We start from the raw sequence: 20,665 nt of genomic DNA, 5'->3' as shown, positions 1-20,665 counted from the left end.
TACTTGTCAGTTCCAAGTTCAGTTAAAGGCTTATCCTTTAACTGATCCCCTAGCAAAACAAACCGGGGTTCAAAGCTGAAACCAGTAGAATTCAAACGAATGCCGCCACCATCTATATTTTCGTTGACTTCCATGTTCTTCTCCTTTCATTCATTCTTTATCTTAAAGGACAACTACTGGTATATTGGGCTAATAATTACATACAAGTAGATTAGCCTAGCAGGTTTTGGTTTTGTCTTTTGTGTGAAGTAGGACTATGGAAAACCATTCAGGAAAGATGAGGATACCTTTTAAAATAAAACTGTGCTTAAGAATTTTCTTCTAGATACTAATCATATGTAAACCTCTCTTTATTTTTTTTTAGTGTGTGATTTCCTGGGAGAAAAGATTGCATCTGTGCTGGGGATAAGCACACCAAAATACCAATATGCCATTGATGAGTATTACAGAATGAAGAGAGAGGTATGTGTGTGAGATAGGGCTCTTACCTTCCTTTTCTCCAACTTGCCTTCCCTGGTATTTAAAAAAAAAAAAATAATTAATTTGTATTCCAGCATTAAAATGAGGGTTTAGAACCCCTATTTCAGTTTGCCTTCAGTTTTCATTTGACAAACAATTAATGCCTGCCTATACATCAGCCTTTTCTCGCCAGTTTATCAGTTAGAACGGGCTAGGTCCCGCTTGTACAATGCATTTTCAAGTCAAGTGTGAGGAAGTTGGATGGAGCACTGGGCACTGCAAAGGGGTGGCTGCTAGGAGTATACTTCCAACTCTTAAAACCTGTTCAACAAAGTGTCAAGGGTAAAGGTTACCATTTGTTCTAAACTATAACTGGAAATGACTGATAGGTAGTCAGTGCTTTATGCAAAAAAAAGCCTTAATAATTTTTATTTGAAAGAGAGAGGAAACCTATTTAAATCTTTACTATGATTTTTTAATTTTTGATAGCTTTTTATTATTGAGCTGAAAAAGCTTTAGAGAAGGTAGACCGATTGCTGTTGACTAAAAAGTGCTTGTCTAGACACATGATTTTTTTTGGTGTTTATTTAACACAGTTTAATCCTCACTTTGGGTGATTTTATTTTTTCTCCATAAAAGGAATTCTGGAATATACCTCATTTTATTACCAACTAATGCCTGTTTTTTAGTGGAGCAGACATCCTTGCCTCCTAATAGGAACTGGTATACTCTTATGGAAAGACTTCAATTGAATGTAAGTAAGTGGTAAACAGTAGCTTACAAATCCAGTTATCTATTTTTAGGAGGAAGAGGAGGAACAGGAAAACAAGATGTCGGAAGAAGCAGAAAGACAGCATCAGGAACAGCAGAACAAGCCCCAGGCTGAAGCTCCTGTCCGGACAGACCAGCCTGAAGCAACAGCATGCACTTCATTTGTGAATGTAAACTTTGAAAATGAGGGAGATGGCCAGTCTGTTGGGGAAAACAAACAAGATGTAGTTCCTGTCCCTCCTTAAGTGTAAAGGTCTGTATAATGTAGGAAATAGGAAGTGTCAGGTGTCACAATCTGGCTATAAGAAGCAGGAAAAATAGGATTATACTTGTTCAGTGAAATAACAACTTCTAGCATTCTTATTGATCAGGAGAGAGCTAGGCAGTATCTGTTCAGTCTGTCTGCCTAATAAAGGCTGAGGTGTTCTGCCAAACTGGCACTTCAGTTAAAATGAAAATTGCACTACAAACATTTGGTCTAAAATTGAATGTGTGAGCTAATTTCTGTGGAAAGAAGTAAAAATGTCTTTTCCTTGAATTGCTGTGTCTGTAACCCCTGTGGATTGCAGATGCAGTGCTGCTTCCTACTTCTAAAACACCTATTTCTGATTTGCACATTGTTTGCAACTTGGCTCTCTGTGAATAGATTAATAGGAATCAATACCCTGTAACTCAAGTCATTATAATAGTGTCTTATTTCCCCTATTTATTGTCACTATTGTATGCATGTATTTTTTTTCTGTTGTTGTTTAACACGAGATAATGTTAGATTTAATGTTAATTAGATTTAAGGGTCCACTGACTTTTTTTTTTTAAATTAAAGAAAAACATTAAAGGAGGCTGTAAACACCCTTAAGAACTTACTGACAAGTACCAGCACTTTTGGAGGCTGACAGTGCTCAGCTGTTCCATTCAGTGCTGCAGCCAAGTACAGAACTAGCATCAGTGTAAGATGTTCTCACTCCCAAGTCCAAAAACAAAGAGATCCACCTGCTTGAATACTTCATATTGCTCCCAGCAGTCTGGGAAACAAACTAAGGTCTTGCTAAATTATACTGAATGCACCAGACACTGCCTACATTACCAGTCTAGAACTATGAAAACTTTTTTGGACATAGTTTACCTGAGTCAGTGTACTTGATTAACCTAAACAGAGTACTTGTTTAGTGTTAAATTACCAGTAAGGGATGTGCCATTGCAAGTGTAACCCCTTTAGCACAGAATACATGAATAACTAGAAATCACAAAACCAAACTTATGATTCTTTTTCTTAAATAAACAAAACTTCGTTGCAGTCCTGCAACAACAGTAACTTTTTTTTTTTTGTCTAAGTGAAATGCAGGTAGCTCCAAAGCTTTTAAATAGCCCCAAATACCAATTAAGGTTATTTTAACTGCAATGACTGTCATTTTGCTGTGGCTTGTAAAAGGTGACTCATTTACTTTGTGACAATCAGATGTCAGTGCCCCAGTCACTTTTGTTACAGAACTATTATAGATAAAGGAGCAGAGAATCTGTACTAGTTACCATGTAAAACATTACTTCAGTGAAATTTTGTGCTGGGTATCGTCATATGTCCCTGGCCTTGGTCCCACTACCAACTGAGGAGCCTGACGTAACACCGGAGGCTGGCTGACTTGGCTATTAGTTTCCAGCGTTCAATTATATATTTCAGACAACCCTCTGCCTGTAGAGCACAACTTCCCTCTCCTCTCATCTGCCCTTACCATTCCAGCACTACAGAAGGTCTTATGAGGAGGATTCATCAGCTCTATTCCATCCGTTTTGATACTCTGTTCTTTGCCTCTTTTTGAATTGTAAGACAGAGGGTGCTGACAGCTGTGTAAAGTCATTCCTCAGCCCAAAACACCTGCAAGGGAGAGTTGGTTCAACACCTGGGGAACACACAGAAAAGCAGCTTGTTGAGAGTTCTTATACTGTCAGAGGTAGAAAGCCTCATGTAGCTCAAGGGTAAAACCTTTACAGCTGAAGGATATTTTGCTTTTCTGCCAAGACATTAGTGTCAGTTGTGTTGGTTTCCCCTCCCCCTATTATCTGTTGCATCAGAAATGGTCTCACTGCCTTGGGTTTAAACTTCTTTGTATAAAATACTGTATTACTCACTGTGCCTTAACTTAATCCTTCCTTCAGTTTTTTGCAAACTGTATGAAAGTGGTTACTTTCATAATGGTTTAATTTTTCTGTAAATGCATTAATTGGTTATTTTATATTTAATATAATTTTTGAACTGGAAGTTGGCTATGGCTTTTCTTTTAAAATTGTGTGGTCATTGAAACTTTTATGTCTGCACACAGGTGCACGTGCCTGTTCATAGCTTCCATCTACTGAGTCACACATCCTGCTGGAATGTTCAAGTGCTGAAATTCAAAATACTATACTATCTCCACCCCTTCCTTACAATCTCATGTAGTAGTTTTTAGCATATTCAGTGTGTTCAGCACTACTCAGATTAATAAATAATGCAGGATTGCAACCACCTCTGGCCTGGAGCTATTGTAATTTCATCGGGAAGATGAAACATTTCTACAGCTGTGTTAAAGAGTAAGAGTTTCACTGCTTTAACTACTGCTGTAGCTCAGCTGTACAGTTAAGTTAGCAATATAAAATACTTGCACAGGAGGTTCAGTTGGTGAAAACCTTTATACAAGTGTTTGGACTAGCTTTAAATAGACCTAAAGCTAGTGCGGTTTTATTTTTGTTAATAAACCTCTTAAGAATTAGGTAACTACTCATCAGTTAAGTAGTTATTTACTTACCCTTTCTGTTAGACACATAAAGCTGGACATACATGTAGAACAAAAAGGCTGAAAGTCTTTACCTCTTACTGAAGACTTCTGCCTTTACAACAGAATGCTCATACAGAACGCGGTGGGAGGCTTGGGATGGCCAAGTGGATACAGGCCAGTGCTGAAGATACCAAGAACCACATCTTTACTTTCACGATAAATTCACATTTAGAAAGGCATATTCAAATAAGGATAGGGCTTGGTACACAGGGATAAAGTCCAAAAATATTTATTACAAAAGGTAGTTTTTACGTCTTAAACACTTGCTTTTTTGGTTTCAGAAACGAGTTCTGCAATTCTGGTATGTACCGCATTTTATATTGTAGGGGGAGGAAAGGTCCAGAGGGGAGTAAGATGGAAGAGCCATTGGTTCAGATAATGAACATTTCCAGCTTCCAACAGTTAATGCATCAAATTGAGAGATCCCTATGGATACAGTCTGCTCCTGTTCAAAGTCACGTATCATCAACATCAGCAGTGTTGTCATTATCGCTGGCCACAAGGACCTCTCTGTTCTCATATGTCCAGAACCCATTCAGATCAATTAGAATGCTGGTAACAGTGTCTCCTTGACTGCTATTGATCAAGTCTTGAAGGGAGATTTTGTACGGATCCTTTGGCTTCACCATATCAAAGATTTCGTCCTATGAAAGAAAAGTCAAATTGGGGAAACTTCCCCCCCCCCCCCCCCATTAATGATAATAATAACAGAATAATGGCTACTTTATGCCATATATAGAATGATCTTTGGGTAACGGTGACACCCACACCAAGTTACCAAAAAAAAAAAAAAAAAAAAAGCACATTAAAAAAAGCACTGTTCAGTCCCAAATCATATAAGATACAAAGAACAGTTGGCTACCAATAGTAGCAATGTGCTCAGCTCCCGCATCTTAATAATTGGCTTTCCTGGGGAGGCTTTGGCCTCAAATTGGCAACATGAAAATCAATTTGCTTGTATGAGCAAGTTTTACAGAAGCTCTTGTATTTATTTAAGCACTAAAACTGCTAAATGTAAAGTAGGCAGTAACAAAGTGTTTTATAGACAGGTTTTTAGTCACCAGTCTTCCCCCACCTCTAAGGGATGATCCTGAACCATAGAATAGACATAATGAGTATCTTCAGGTGTGAGAAACAGCAACATGTATTTAACAGGTATTTTTGTCTGTTAGTAAGGAAACTACTATAACAGCTGCATACCAGATTTCTTACAGAGCAACTGCTGAACAGAAAGATATTTTCAAGCCTGTGAGTAGGACAAATCAGATCATCTCTGCTACTCTGCACATAAATATATGACCTAGAAACTATGATGTAAGTACATTATGAAATGCTTATTCAAGTATTTCACATAGTACTCTATTCAGTAAAACTAACCTTGACATCCTGAAAAGAAACCGGTTCTTGTCCATGGATTTTCATTTGTTCCTGAATAGCCTAGAAAAAACACCCAGAAAAGTTATGAATAGGTAGTGCAGTATCACACTAATACTATATGAAACTTTTTAGTGCTTCTGCATCTTAAGCTGTATTGCCCTGTAACAAAACATTCATGTTACAGCTTGCAATCAACTCTTCCACAAGTGAGGCTGGGGTGACTTAAGGCATCATCAATGCTACGCATCTCTGGCTTCACAGTTCTTAGTCAGTATGGTAAGAATCCAACTTCCATTATGACCAGTGTTTGCGCACACTGCAAATGGGATATGCAGCCACTTGAATACTATCACTCAACACTCAAAGCTTAAGATAGTAATACACTCAAACCAGAAGGTTCAGTTTGCTGACAAAGTGTGAGATACAGGCTAGGGAAAGAGCAGGGAAGAGACCAACCAGCAGACAGACAAAGCAGTGTGGCTACTCACACTTTCCAGGATTTTGAAAATGGAGCTTATATTCTGGTTGATCAAACAACATCATGAAGGAGACTATGGATTTGTCTATTTGAGTATCTGTCCACACATGCAAGGGTCCCCCCAGTTCATGCCGTAAGCGGACATTTCTCACTTTGAGCAAAACAGGATTCCCTATTAGTTCTTTTAATGTGGTACTATTTAAACAGCTGCATCACCAAACCTCTGCCTGCAAGCAACAACTATGAACAAAACCGTTTCACTAGTGTAAGTTGCATAGCCTTGTCAGCACAGCTGGATCAGCACAGCCTCTGTACGTGCAGACCTACCCACCTTACGCTAGCAGAAAAGCAATTGTTCACAGACTCAAAAGGAACTGTTCTGATTAAAGGAAAACTTGGAACATTCAATTTCCAAAAGTTTAAAGGAGGGACACATTTTGGATACGATCAAGCACCTGCTGTAGTCCCAAGCCATAGAATAAGTATGTAACTGGAGACGTGCACGAAAATAGCTATGCCACAGCACCTCATACAGAATTACCTTGTTAAATTGCTCTTGTGTTAGAATTACTTTAGTGCTACAAAACCACTAAATTTGATGCTTTTGTAAAACTATATTAACATTTTACTAAAATCAGAGTCAGAGACAGTTGATATGGCCCCTGGCCTCCCTCCTCCTACTGCCATGAGAACAGAAGCAGAGAAAGCGGTGGGAATGGTGAGCTGTAAAAGCAGGGAGAAAGGATGAGTCATGGCTTAATTTCCCTAGGACCTGACCCTAAGTATTGCCAAGTTCTGGCCTGACAGCTGCCCATCAAGTGTATAACACAGCTACAACTGCTAAACAAAGTTCATGGTGAAGTTCAAAAGGCACATGCAAAAATCCTGCCTGCACCTGCAGCAGAATAACCCCATGCAGCAGTATGCTCTAGGGGCCAGCTGGCTAGAAGCAACTTGGCAGGAAAGGTGCTGGAGGTCTCAGTGCACAAGAAATTAAACATTACTTGCAGGGTTCCCTGGTAGTGATGAAGACAGATAAAATACTGGGCTGCATTAGGACAAGCATAACTAGCAGGTTCAGGGAGGTGATCATTCCTCATGACTCAACATTTGGATGCAATACTCCAGATGCAGCCTTACAGCTTTGGGCTCGCCTTTATGAGACACTGGCAAACCAGTGGGAACCCACAGAGGGCTGTCAGGATGACTGGGGAGGCTAAAGCACAGCAAAGCTGAGAGGAGAGGCTTGAGACAGGGATTCATTCACCTAGAAAACAGAAGGCTGCAAGTGGTAGAGGAAATCTAATTACTGTCTTCAACTACCTAGCAGGTTGTGAGAGACAACATGGCAAGACTCTTCTTGGAGAGACACAGTGAAAGGGCAAGAGGCAGTGGACACTGACTGCCACAAGAGGTATTCCAATTGGGCAAAGATGAAAGAAAGGGTGAGTCAGACACTGGAAGACATTTCTCAAAGAGGCCACAGTCTCCCTCCTTGGAGATACCCAAAACTGTCTAGGAGAAGGCCCTGAGCAACTTGACCTAACCATGAAGCTGACCCTGCTTCTGAGCAGACAGTGGGAGATGGTGACCTCCAAAAGCCCATTCTACCCTATGTTATTTGATGGTTCCAAGGCACTAAAAGAAAAAAAAAGTTGTGGTTTGGGGTTTTTTTGTTTGGTTTGGGTGTTGGTTCTTTTTTGTTAAAAACAAATCAAGAAAAAAAAAAGGAAAAGAAAAAAATAAACCCTTCTTTTTTAGAAAAGGTCGTCCAGGTAAGAAGTCTTATTTTTACAGAATGGTTGTAGTCATATCAAAGTTCATGTTCAACTAGAGACTTATTACAATATAGAAATAATGTGGATATAAGATTATGTCTTGAGCAGGCCTGAATGCTTTACTTAACGAGCTGAATGAAATACATACCTTGTTAGTCATATGCTTAAAGTATGACAAAGTACAAGGGCATTGTTTATTTTTACAGTTACAATACAAAGATCCACAAAAAGAATACAGAAAATTCAAGTGCTTGTCCCTGTGTCTGAATAGGTATCGCTGAAGGAATTTTGTATGTGAAAAAAGCATCACACTCAAAACTCAGGCTAAACCATTCACAGCAAAGATACCACTTTATTGCATCATATTTCCCCTCCCAAGATACCTCAGGTATGTATTTAAAAAACAAACACACACACCCCCAAGGCAAAACAACAAAACATCTGCTCCCCCAAAAAACCAAAACCACCACAAGCCAGAACAAAAAAAACCCACTCACACACAAAACACAATTTTGAGGAATACTTCACAAGCCTTAGGTTAATTTTAACAGCAACCAAAAAAAAATATAAGCTTATTTTACGTCTGTTTTGGGAGTAACAGATAAAAATACAGAATATAAAAAAAATGCAAGAAGCTTTCTGCAATCAACACATTGAATGAAAAATCCCACAGCTGTACAGACCCATCACTGCCTTTCATTATTTTCATCTCTTCTACTGAATTTTAGGACTACAGTGGAAATTAAAACCATGGCCAATGACCAGTTAGAACCGTAAGAGATTTTAATAGGTAATCATTAGGCAACTTTGGACAATTTCAATTAAAAAAGAAAATATTTTTCCTAAACAAAAAAACCCAGTTAATTTCACCTGCAGATAAAATGTCGAAAATACTTTTTGAATTCTTTCCAAGTTTTGGAATATTATTTTTTTAATATTTTAAATCTTCTTAGAAGTAGTTACCAGTCTCCCAGTGGACAGTAGTAATTTAAAGTGATTTCCTGCAGATCTGCATGCAGAAGCACACAGGCTATAACACTATAAACACAGAAAATGGCCTACCTGTACAAAAAGACTTACCCTAAAGAAATAATTAAGGGAAAAGACATTCAGGTATCCTTTGTTCTCTATATCAAGCAGTTTGAAAATATATTGCAGAGCTGCAGGCTCCTTTCTGTTTTCTAATGCAAGCACAAAGTCCAGGTAGGTTTTATAGTCCTAAAAGTAGATACAATCATGTTTATTACAGTCTTCTTTCAAAATTGATTTTGCAAGCAGGAACTCTATAATTGGCAACTATTTCATTGTAGGGGATCACTCTATTTTCTGAAAAAGACAACATGAAACAGAAAATGGCTCCTACCACCAACATGAACAGAAAGTTAAGTTTTTAATGATTGCTGACAATAGGAATACCTGCCATTTTACAAGTAAAATAGATTCCAAGCATAAATCCAAATTAAACATGCTATATACACTTTTTAAACAATGTTTAATACATCTTTAGAGTGCTGCATGTACACAACTAGTGAAGAAAAGCCATATAAAAGGGTTTAATTACCACAAATTATATGCCCAGTGGCAGTAAGCCTACCGGTACCAAACAGTGAACTATGCAGCCAATCAAAGTATATAATCCTCAGACCAGAGTAGGTAGTTTGGAAAATCATGTGGTAGAAGCTTTAGTAGACATCACAAATATGTATCACACTTTTTCATCAGTACTGATTCTTGGTTTCCCAGTCAAGGTATAGTTGTGACAAGGACAGAAATCCTTCAAGTCCCATGTATATAATAACCCCGTCTACCTTAAACACCAGAGTTGTGCTGCCATTCAGAAGGAACTCGCAAGGATGGAAAAAAATGGGCTGACAGGAGCCTCATCAAATTCAACATAGGAAACACAAAATCCTGCATTTTGGGAGGAACAACCCCATGTACCAGTACATGCTGGGGACTGACTGGTCAGAAATCAGTTTTGCACAGATGGACTGGGAAGTCCTGATGGGCAACAAAATTGAACACGTGCCAGCAATGTGCCCTTGCAGCAAAGGCTGCTGACAGCATCCCGAGCTTCACCAGGAACAGCTTTGCTGGCAAATGGAAGAAGGTGACCTTGTCCTCTACTCAGCACTGCTTAGACCACGTGCAAGCACTGGATCCTGTTCTGGTCTCCCCTGAACAAGAGAGAGGTGGACTTACTGCAGCACGTCCAGTAAAGAGCAACTAAGAGTGTTCCTCATGACCTCAATGATTCTGTGACTTTACAAAAAACTGCTAAGGCAGCAGGAGAAGTGCATAGTGAATTTGCAGTTTATCACTTTTAGAGTTCAGTTATCTGAATGCAGGCAACAGGAGCAGCAATATATTAAGTAAAGCTTTCAAAATAAACATAGATACAAATTTTTATTTTAACTTTAGTTAGATTTCCCATTTTTCACAGGTATGGAAAACTTACAACAAAACCACTCTTGTCTTCATGAAGAAGTGGACAGGTTAGCTAACTTGCACTAGTCTCAAATGTACCACTTCTCTTTGGTTCTCCTTAAAGAAGTACATGTACCTAAAAAGCACTGCTACATCTATGTATTTTTTCAACATGTCCTTTATGTTAACGAAATGTACAAGCAGCTTTATTCTAGGCTGTCTGGATTTTATATCTCTTCTGCTTTTCCAGAGAAGCAACTTGTCTTTAAGCCATGTCGCGATCACTTTGGTGTTAAGAAAATTAATTTTCTAATCTGCAGCATGGTCATTTGTGTGCACAATGATAAACAAAAGTTACTTTAAATCAAGCTACTTTTTATTTTAAAGATACTGATTATGAGACATTTCCAATCTCAATAAGCCAAACCTTTTATACTGTGAAAAAAAAGGAGATATGTGATTACCATTTCACCGTCATAAGTTAAGCATTCCTGAAAGACACGATCCAAAAATATGTTGGTCAGAGTGCCTGTGCCGTATCGAGACAATTCTTCTTTGCTGAGCATGCCATTGTGATCTTTGTCAAGGTTTAAGTACTGGCCTAGGGAGAAGATACAGAGGGCAAAACATAATATACCTGTATCAGCAAAGAACTGTTTCAACAGAGAAAGAAAATTTAGTGCTTTTTAAACATTTATTTAATTTTCATCATAAAGTTAATGCAGTTAAGTGGGAATATGCTAGATCCACAATAATATTCATAGAGCATCATAAATGAGCACAGAGCATGGAGGGAGGGGAAGTGGGATTCCCATAAGGTGATAATAGTTCTACCCTAAGGTAACGGCTCAAAAGTAAAGGCTGGGTATAAACAGATAGGAGCAGAAGGTTAAGACTGTATTTTTAACAGATCTGCTGTAAGCATGAAAAAAGAGCTAAAGGTAACGCAAAAGCATGAATAGAACAGTCAAAATAGAAGGTTACAAAGGAATTTTGCACATCGTGCAACCAGCAAAAATGACAGAGGATAAAACTGGTAAAGAGTAACAGTGGAGAACTGAAACTGTAAAGAAAGTCAGGAAGATATACCATAAGGATGACTATAGGAGTTGGAAGGACAAGTTACCAGGAAGATTTAAAGAGACAAACTCAGGAAAAATAACACTAAGAATGTGACTAAGTCATTGAAAGCAGAGAGGAGGGGGTAGGGGGTGGAAAGGGGGAAAAAAAGCACATTCACATATAAAAGGAACCTACCATAAACTCTTAATGCAGAAGGAGCAGAAAACCAATTTGTTTCCTGACTTTCTTTAGAAAGTTCTTCATCCCTTAACTAAGTGAAACATAAAGTTAGAATTCAGAAAGAATAAATTAAAATACAATAGTATCTGCTAAGAGAGCTTTACCTCCAGTAAGTCATCCAGGAAGCTGCAAGCTAAAATATCCTGTATCTTTATCTTCCCTGCAGCAAGAAACGGAAAACACATTTTAACAGTTACCCAGCTACATATCCATTTAACTGTTCTCATTTAGGTAGTTCTACTTAAGAAAGAAGTATTCTGAGCAGAAAGAAAATGCCTTTTTAAAAAACCCAAACCAACCAAAACCAAATTCTAACATCAAGGATAAGGCTGTAATTTAAGAGCTAAAATGAAAATAGCTTTTAAAATGACTGAATAAAACTAGCCTGATATCGGCAGAAGAGGAATTAACCTCAAGCCTTAAAAGCCAGGAAAAAAAAAAAGTGAGCATGCAACATCAACTCAAAATGTAAAATAAAAAAATGCAAAGAAAGCATACTTAAAATATTTTTTGGAGTAAGAGTCTGTTAAGTGACGTGATATTTTTACATCTTCAGAAACTCAGATATGTCACAAAGCTAACGGGACAGAATGCACTTCTGCTGGCATAGCTTTCACTGGGGTGCAGACACTGCACAAAGAGCTGTGCAAAATAATGGCATTATAACTTCACACACCCCCTCTATGTGAATTAACCGGCCTCAAGACACAAGGGGAGAAGTGCCATGGCTTTTACATCAAGCCCACAAAAGACTCATACCAATGACTGTCCTCCATAGATGATTAACAGCACCCCCCTGAATACGATTGAACCCGGTAGCTCTGAAAAATACCTGGGTCTATGTATTGACCCATGGACTGGGATATCAAAACCAGAACTGCTGGAAAAAGTAAATGGTTACAACAGATTGGGAAGAGGTAATTACACCGTGTTTGTAATTACCTCTGCCAGAGGCTACTGCCTACACAACTCTGATGTTTTCAAGGGGCACAGCTAGATCTTGAAATCACATGCAGTTTGTGACTTAAATCAAGGGCATACAAAAAAGCAAACTATTGTCTGAGAGAGCCACATGTGTAATAAGGATTAGCAGCCATAACTGCAAACCTTGTCTAATGAGTTTACCTGATATATACAAATTTAATCATAAAAGCACATCACAATAACCATTCTTGAGTACTTCCACCGTTCTGTGAATGTTCTGCCAAGCAGCAAAGTTGTTAGTTGCTGTGTTTTCTATTCACCCTAAACACTTATAAAATTAGCTACTGCTAATGATGCATTATGATGGAACAATACCGTATTTTTTAGTTTCTATGAGTTAACACTATAGTACCAGAACTGATGGGTATCTCATAGAAATTCATTAGCTGTAGAAGTAGATTATTAACCCATGTAAAGACTCATGGTCTTCAGTGGAGATTAATCTTCAAATACAAGATTGCTGAACAAAAGCCTACAAGGACAACTACATACTCCTTTGAAAACATAAGTAGCTTTGGTGGAAACATTTAAAAAGTTAAATACTCCCACATATTTAGAATTCTGAAAACATGGACCTACCTGTTCTGAGAGGATCCAGAAAGAAGAAGAACTTCCTAACTGCTGTGCAGACGTAGAAGGAGTAAAAAGATTTTTCTAAACCATCCAGTTGTGGCAAAGTAGGGATAAGTTCTAAAATGTAGTTTTCTAAATCCTGCAGAATTTAGAAAGAAAAGAAAATAAACTTGAATCACTACTATTGCTGCACGTTTGCTGTATGCCACCCTGACTTTCAAGCATATTTTGTGAAAAATACAATCCTGCAACAATGCAGGAAAGAGCAGAAAAGCAGGCAGAAAAGCTTCTGTCTCTGTGCAAGAAATCCTAGGTCATATACACGTACATGTGATACCATGACTGAAACAGTTTACAAATAAAGCAGAACATTAACAAAGCAGATGATGTTTACATGTAAATATAAACACATTCAACTGTACCTTTTTCAAATACCAATGCGTAAGTCCTAATTGGATTATCCTATTGCTGAATATTCTTGAATAGATCTTTTTTTAAGTAGAGTGGTAACTACAACCTTCTTATTTATTTTATAGTATTAACCCTTGTTAGAACAGGAGAATAATTCATTGAGGACCACTCTACCCATCCTTTTCTGTGATTTCTACTATATCCTACTAAATCTAGAAAAGTGCTAGTGACATGAAACCGTGGAATCTACGATTTCTTTTTCAGAGCATTACCTGTATATTAAAAAGGCTAGCAGCATTCTTGCCACCAAATCTCTAGAATACAGAGACTGCTACTTCATTGAAACAAGCGTGTCCACCCCCAACCTAGTTTATGATACAAGCTTTTACAAGATAAGACTGGAAGAAAACTGGAGCCTTTCTGATGCTCTGTCATTTGAGTAAAGACAGACACTAAGTTAATCAAAAATTTACTTACTGATTCTCTGAGGTAGCCCTGTCCTGCCACGTCATATAAACTGAGACCTATTCTTGTCTGATGAAGCCATACTGCAAAACAGAAAACAGAATTACAGTGCAAGAAACCTAGGGGTCTTCTGAGGCCTCACCAAAATCTGAAGTTGTTCTAAAGGCCACAAGGCACTGCTGGATGTTAAATGCCTCTCAGTATTACCCATTTTTCTGAGATTTAAGCAAAGCCATGATATGTACCAGCCCTGCTTCGAAACACCGTTTCAGTCTCTGAGTTGGTAAGAGTCACTGGTGATATATGGTGCGCTGTGGCCGAGACTGCCTTATAATGGACAGATGTGAGAAACAGCTGAGCAGACAGCACATTTTCTGTGGTATGCAGAATCGTACGGATTCTCTCTTGCTGACCTAGAGAGATGTGTGGCAGCACATTTTCAGTGCATTAGAACCAGCTGTACAGTGTCATACACAGACTGCTTGTCAGATGGCTACAGCCCCTTATGCACCATGAGACGCTGCAGCTACAGCCAAAGGTCCTGCTCTCTCTTCTGAGTTACAGCAGGACAAATAGAATAGCACAAGCATCCATTTTTGCAGTGAGAAGGGGCATCAATCAGACAATCTATTGTCTGTACACGCTTGTACAGGGACAACATGCTTGAGGCCATTGTTAAAGCACAGTAACAGAAATAGCGTACAGATTAGGCATAAAAACTATTACTCACACACTCAATGTTAAATTTAACATTAATTTTATGAAGACACAGTTTAAAAGTTCCTCCTACAAAATATGAGCTTTCTTCATACCAGTATTAATCTCTTCAAGGTGTTTGTCAAGGTAGACTGAGTATCACTCAGAGATGACAAGAGGTTATACGGTGAGGCTGTTTCTTCATTGGCTGAAGTTTAAGTTTAAGGGTAAGTGCACCACACACCCTGAAGTGATTCAAGACACTTCTACTAGGCTTGACTTGTTTTGACAAAGCCAACAGACTTGATCACCTTGCTGCCTGAAGGGGGGAGCATTACTGGAGGCAGATGGTGCTTTGGGAAATGCTTTGCCATTATCCAGTTACTAACTTCACCATTCTCTTGTGACCTCCCAAAGGACTTTGTGGATCATTAAGAAAAGGGAAGAAGGGCTGTAATCCAGGGACTGTAGGAAATACTCCAGCTGGAGGTAGAAAGGAGAAAGACAGAATGCTACATGTTCTGCACAAGTATATGAATGTGTACATGCAGCTATTCCTAAAACTAACAGGCACATACAAGAAAAAAAACAAAAGCTCATTAATGAGTTCAGCTGGTTAGAGAATACCGTCACATCCCCGAGGCACAGCGGTTTAAGATGTTTTAACCTCAGGGTGATAGGGGCTCTGCCCTGCTGCAGCACCATTCTGGAGGCTGACTGCTCTGCTGCATGAGCTTCAAACTAAGGTGAAATAAACACTGCAGTGCCCCAACTTGGACCAGGTCAAGCAGCTGCAGAGCTGACTCCATCATCTACCACTTTCCTCTCCTGTCAGTGCCACACTGAAGGACATTTAACATTAAATACAGATGGAAATCACTAATTCCAATCTAAAGCCTTTCTTTTCAGTCTTCCTTTAATACCTGGCTCGGTTTTCAGCCCCCATACAGAACGCTGTACAATAGAAATGATCTCAGCTACTGCACAGACTTGCTACTAGGCTAAATTTATTAGGCAATTCCAATGCTGTAAGCTAGAAAACACAAAGACCTTATTCAACTGACCCAAGAGGGACTTGCAAACACACACTGTAATGGAACCTTATGTTGGCCAGAGTCTGAAAATGAAATCTGATTGAGATGGGACATAAAAGAAGGCTTCTTGTCTCTTAGTTTGGTGAGTCTTTTTGGTTTTGTTTGTTGGAGGTTTTTTGGGTTTAAAAAAGGTATCACCATAAATACACAAAACTTAATATTTCTGGGTGAAATAACTGAAATAAAGAGCTCTGAATGAATCTCTGTTGTGCCCATATGGGTAGACCTTTTTGAAATGCATACAGTTTTCACAGACTTCTTCTCAAGTCTCCTACCCTGCAGCTTATAGGTTTGCTGTTTGTTGCAAATGGCCCTATTACTCCTTTCTCGCATAAACTGCCCATCTACTCACCAGTTTCCTGCTCAACACATCTCTCATCTCTTGCACCAAAAAAGCTTAAGTTAAACAAGCTGAGCTGCTCTGGGGAAAGGTGACATTCTTCCCTCTTGAAGGCTCTACCAGACCTAAGAGCACAGTAGCCAGGGGACAAGGCAATGAGGCAACCTTCCTTTCTCTGAGCCAGCTTCACCTTTTTAAAGAATCTAATCCAGATATTAAAAAAAATAAAATCGCATTTTTCAGCCCAAGTGGTTATTTAGAATGAAAAATAGCTGAAAATATGGTAAAGCTATAGTGACAAGCACAACGACATATTGACATACTTGACAAGCACAGTTAGAAAACGTAGATAACACCACTATGTAGAAGGAAGGAAAAAGAGCAAACAAAGCTATCTGCCGGACAGTCTGATGACAGCGGTTAGGATCACACTTGCCACATAGCTTTACTGTTTTGTTCTTTGCAGTACTGCCTGAATAAAGGAAATCAGAATAACAATACATATATATACACCAAATAGATCAAGAATATCTCAGGCTGACAGAAGACGAAGATTTCGGAGACAGGGTGAACTCCCACCTCCTAGTAAGCAGAAAAAAATCCCAAGCCTCCAGGAAAACATGATTAGTAATCAAGGGCTAGATCTCACTGCTGTTGAAGAGAACAGCAAGTAACTAATAAAGCTTAAAATAGCCTTGAAAATAAAACAACTTCTTATTAACACAGATGAAGCATCAACTAACCTTTTCGCATGACATAATTGAAGAACTGCATGATAGATATCCTCCCATAAGGATCATTATGGAGTAATTTAGCAAAGATCTTAGCTGTGAAGAACTGCCTGCAAAACAAACACAGAGCTACTCCTACACATCGCAGTATACTGCACTCACAGATTCATTTACAGTATCTAGAACCTGTGACACTTTACAATGCTGTTTTAACAATATAGAACGTGTTCTGTGTATGCAACAATGTTAATTTGCTACATTACACCCATCAAGTGGGATCCTGCCAAGTAACAATGGTAAACTCAATGAAAAGCAGCTGCTTTTTCTGCTCATGAGGCTCTGCAGTGATGTGGGAGCTTTGAGAGCTTTCACTCACTTCTCTGTGGTACAACAGATCTGGTAACTTCCAATCTTCTACAACAATATGCACATAAAAGGAACTGCCAGTACTGACACCTGATCTGCTTCCGCCCAAAACTCAATCACAAAGCTACGTGCACAACAGCAGTCGCCAACAGGAGCATAAAAAAAGGAATATTCACTGTATGGTGTACACAGAACATCTGGTAGGAAATCTTCCATCATAAAATATTAGGGAAGGCTGAGCAGTATCACTGGAGACACCATTTCCTCTTCAAATACAAAGTGTGCTGTTTACTGGCCACTAATATCATAAAAATGCTCATGCTGATAAGAATTTCTTCTTCAAAAGGATGCAGTACCCATCTTGCAGACATCTTTATAAAAAATTCCCTCAGAGATGTAGGGCAATACACCTTTGCCAGGATGCAAAGCAACTAGTTTATCAATTACTATACGGACATGACTTTATCCCACCATTAAACTGCTTCCATCTATTTTAGGAACTGAAAGTTACAGCAGCACTTAGGTTTAGCCGAAGTAAGCATATACAAGAGAAGTAAGCCTTACTTGCATTTAGGTCCAGCTTTTTCACCAACTTTCAAGAAGTTCTCATAGTTGATCATTGCTTCTTCCCCAATCATTGGTGATGTCTGATGTTTGTCCAGTAGAAACCATAGATTCTTAAAAAGTGTTTATATTTGGTTAAGAAGGTATCTCTCTAGAGATGTCAATGTGCTTATGACAGAGCATTTAAGAAACGCAGCAAAATGTGGTTTTGCTGCATGGTTATCTCAGTTTATCAGTACACATCATCAGTTCAGCCAGAAAAGCAAGCAAGCAATATTTCCACTGCTCTAAACTGGTGTTAAAACACAGACACACTCTCACTCACTAGGATTTCTAGGATCATGCTCCTTTTGTCTTTGCACTACAGTAAACTCAACCATCTTTGGAGTCTCTCAGTGATACATAAAGAGAATTTATTTCTTCTTGGGCCCACTAGGAAAATTGTTGGAATGTGCTAGAAAACCAGAAGCCGTTGATTTAGTCTTCATATACATCATAATGAGGAAGCTTTGCGCTGACATTACCAGCCCAAGATTGTGCAGCACTTCAGCTTTAGCTAGTAGTTCACAACCAGCCAACATGCCTAAATACAAAGGACCTTAGCACAGAAAAGATTCTGTTGACAGGAGATAATCAAACTCTGCAGAAAGAGAAAGTCTTGTCAGAAGCCATTACGAGACATACAGAAAATATTTTCTTACCTGCAGCTCTTCGTTATCCAACAGCTCCCTACTTTTCCTTTGCAGAAAGACTGCTCTAGATTCTTCTCTTAATTTCTGAAGCAAGACTTCGTCTTCAGCTGGCAGCTAGAACAATTGTGATGTTTTAATTTTCTGTACATGTACAGTGGCAGCATTCAAAAGCTACAAATCTAGCAAGACTCTTAGGTAGTCCTGACTCACACGCTTTGATAAAGCTGTTTACCTGATAGAAAATAATGACTTATCTACCAGAATGCTGCACAGCATCTGCTTCTTCTATAGGGATAGCACTTGCATACTGTCTCAAACTATTTCAGTATCAAAATACTTAAAGCAGGACATCTTTAACATGAGAAACAGAAACCTACTTATACCTGATAAACCACTCAGTAAGCATTTTCCCACATTTGCAAGGCAGGAAGGCTCATGCATAGAAGACACTTACTTCAGTGTTTTTACTCAGGAGGAAGCAGCACTTTCTATTTTGTGGTAGGCCTGGCTCTCAAAAGCATGTCTACTAAACTTGTTTTGGCCAACAAAACAGATGGAAGAACACTTAGTATGAAAGATGTTTATATGCAAAGCTGTACAGCACTACCAGAACTTGGATGGTTGCATAGGTATTCATCAACTGAAACAGGTACTTGAGAACTTAATCGACAGAAACTCATGATTCTAAGGAATATGAGACCATGTGAGATTAGACAGCAGCTGAGTGGCCACACGCAGAAGTGTCAGCAATATCATGATGTTGAACCTGCGCTCCACATTCCCCCATCCCAATCTGATTCACTTTACACATAAGCTGCCGGACCAAGCGCTTTTACCAGATGATGCAAGCAACAGACCTATCTTTAGTCTGCAAGACCAATGACACACCATTTTCATGAAGCAGCCTCCCATCATGTCCCAACAGAAACAGGGAGATATGTATTTGTAACATTGGTATGTCAAAATTTACTTAAAATAAAAAGTTTCTCTGAAAGAGAAAGAAGACTTCCTATCTTCAGTTAACAGCCATGCCTATTGCCTGATTAGCAAACCATTTCATTGCCTTTGATGAGATGCTTACTAATTATTTGAAATGGCTGAAATCTACAATTATACAAAATAGAAAATAATGCTTCGCAATCTACATCATGCAGATTTCAATCTACTTAAGCTACTGAAGCTGTAGTGACCCTTTGAATAAGCACAACTTATTTTATAACACAGAATAGCCTCTTATTGGAGTTTATCTGGATACCTCACTTACCCTGTAGTAAAATCGCGGTATGTTCATATACGATGTATTGCTACTTTTTCTTCCTCCTTTCCATTCCATGTAATATTTTGTGAACAATTCCATTTCTTCATCTTTTAGCTCTTGCTCACTCTTTTTAGCTGATTAACATAGAAAAGAATTTTCATGTTGTACTCCTGAGCTTCAATGTAGGAAGGAACTTGAAAAACGGAGTTAACGCTGAGGGTTATACAGCTAAGCTGTTTAGTAACACAAATACAAGGTGGAAATTGATAGAGCACAGGCCTATTATGTAAATTACATAACAGACATACCAAATATGTCACGTATGAATATCTACAAAGCAGCACTTTCAGTATCTGCACGCGCCTGAGCCTCTGTAAGGGTATGTGATTATAACAGATACATAGCTACGACTGACGGAGCTACAGCATTCCTCGTTTACAGTGTTGTTTACAGCATCGTTTTAGCTACTGCTGACCGCACACAGCAGCACAGAGCCACCTTTTGCTCTGTAACGTCAGGGACACCACCACACGCCAGCAGAGGCTTGCACAAGCTCTCTGCGGGCTCGCTCACGACTACAGTTGCCAGCCGAAGCTGTCGCAGGGGTGTGCATGTACCCCCGCCACCCAGCCCCCACAGCGCCCCTCAGCCCCGCCCGGCTCTCACGACCCCCCAAAACAAGGGCGCTTGTTCCTCCGCAGAGAGCCCGCGGCCTGCCCGGTGCCCCCGCCAGCCCACGCACGGGGAGCTAAAGCAACGAGACAGGCGGCCGCTCGCCCCTGCCCCCGCCGGGCCCGTCACGGGGCCCACCCGCGGGGGCACCCGCCCGCCCCGCCAGGCCGGCCCCGCCTGGGCCCCCCAGCGCTCCGCGACGAGGAGCGCCACTGCCGCCCGGCCCCGGGCACTCACGGACGCGGCGGGCGGCCAGGCGGCCCCGCAGGCTCCGCTGCCAGTCCATCTCCCGGCCGGCGGCCGCTCCCGGCCCCCCACCGGCCGGCCGGGCCCAGGCGCACGCGCGATGCCCCCTGCCCGGCGCGCCTGACCCCGCCAGCGCCGCGCCCGCAGCCGAGATGGCGGAGCGAGCCCATCCGC

General features: G+C 39.9%; 2 protein-coding genes across 3 annotated transcripts in view; one reads left to right on the top strand and one right to left on the bottom strand.

The window, feature by feature from the left end:
* The window catches only part of LOC130153013 (signal recognition particle subunit SRP54), a 32,863-nt gene extending 29,379 nt beyond the window's left edge, over positions 1–3,484 (top strand). For both annotated transcript variants that reach the window (XM_056347407.1, XM_056347406.1), the window contains 2 exons: positions 365–462; positions 1,263–3,484. In XM_056347407.1, the coding sequence (XP_056203382.1) occupies positions 365–462; positions 1,263–1,475 (311 nt within the window). In that variant the 3' untranslated portion in view covers positions 1,476–3,484. The remainder of the gene's footprint in view (positions 1–364; positions 463–1,262) is intronic.
* A 766-nt stretch (positions 3,485–4,250) lies between these two features.
* On the bottom strand, positions 4,251–20,665 carry PPP2R3C (protein phosphatase 2 regulatory subunit B''gamma). Its single transcript, XM_056347408.1, has 13 exons — positions 20,483–20,665; positions 19,580–19,707; positions 18,325–18,429; positions 17,624–17,736; positions 16,706–16,803; positions 13,845–13,915; positions 12,963–13,095; positions 11,504–11,559; positions 11,355–11,430; positions 10,562–10,698; positions 8,751–8,888; positions 5,415–5,474; positions 4,251–4,681 (listed from the first exon to the last, which is right to left on the bottom strand). The coding sequence occupies exons 1-13, from the start codon at positions 20,529–20,531 to the stop codon at positions 4,493–4,495; spliced, it is 1,353 nt and encodes a 450-aa protein (XP_056203383.1). The 5' UTR covers positions 20,532–20,665; the 3' UTR covers positions 4,251–4,492.

This window comes from Falco biarmicus, chromosome 7, assembly GCF_023638135.1.
Source record: "Falco biarmicus isolate bFalBia1 chromosome 7, bFalBia1.pri, whole genome shotgun sequence".
Classification (NCBI taxonomy): Eukaryota; Metazoa; Chordata; class Aves; order Falconiformes; family Falconidae; genus Falco; species Falco biarmicus.
This window is presented reverse-complemented; position numbering and strand designations above follow the sequence as displayed.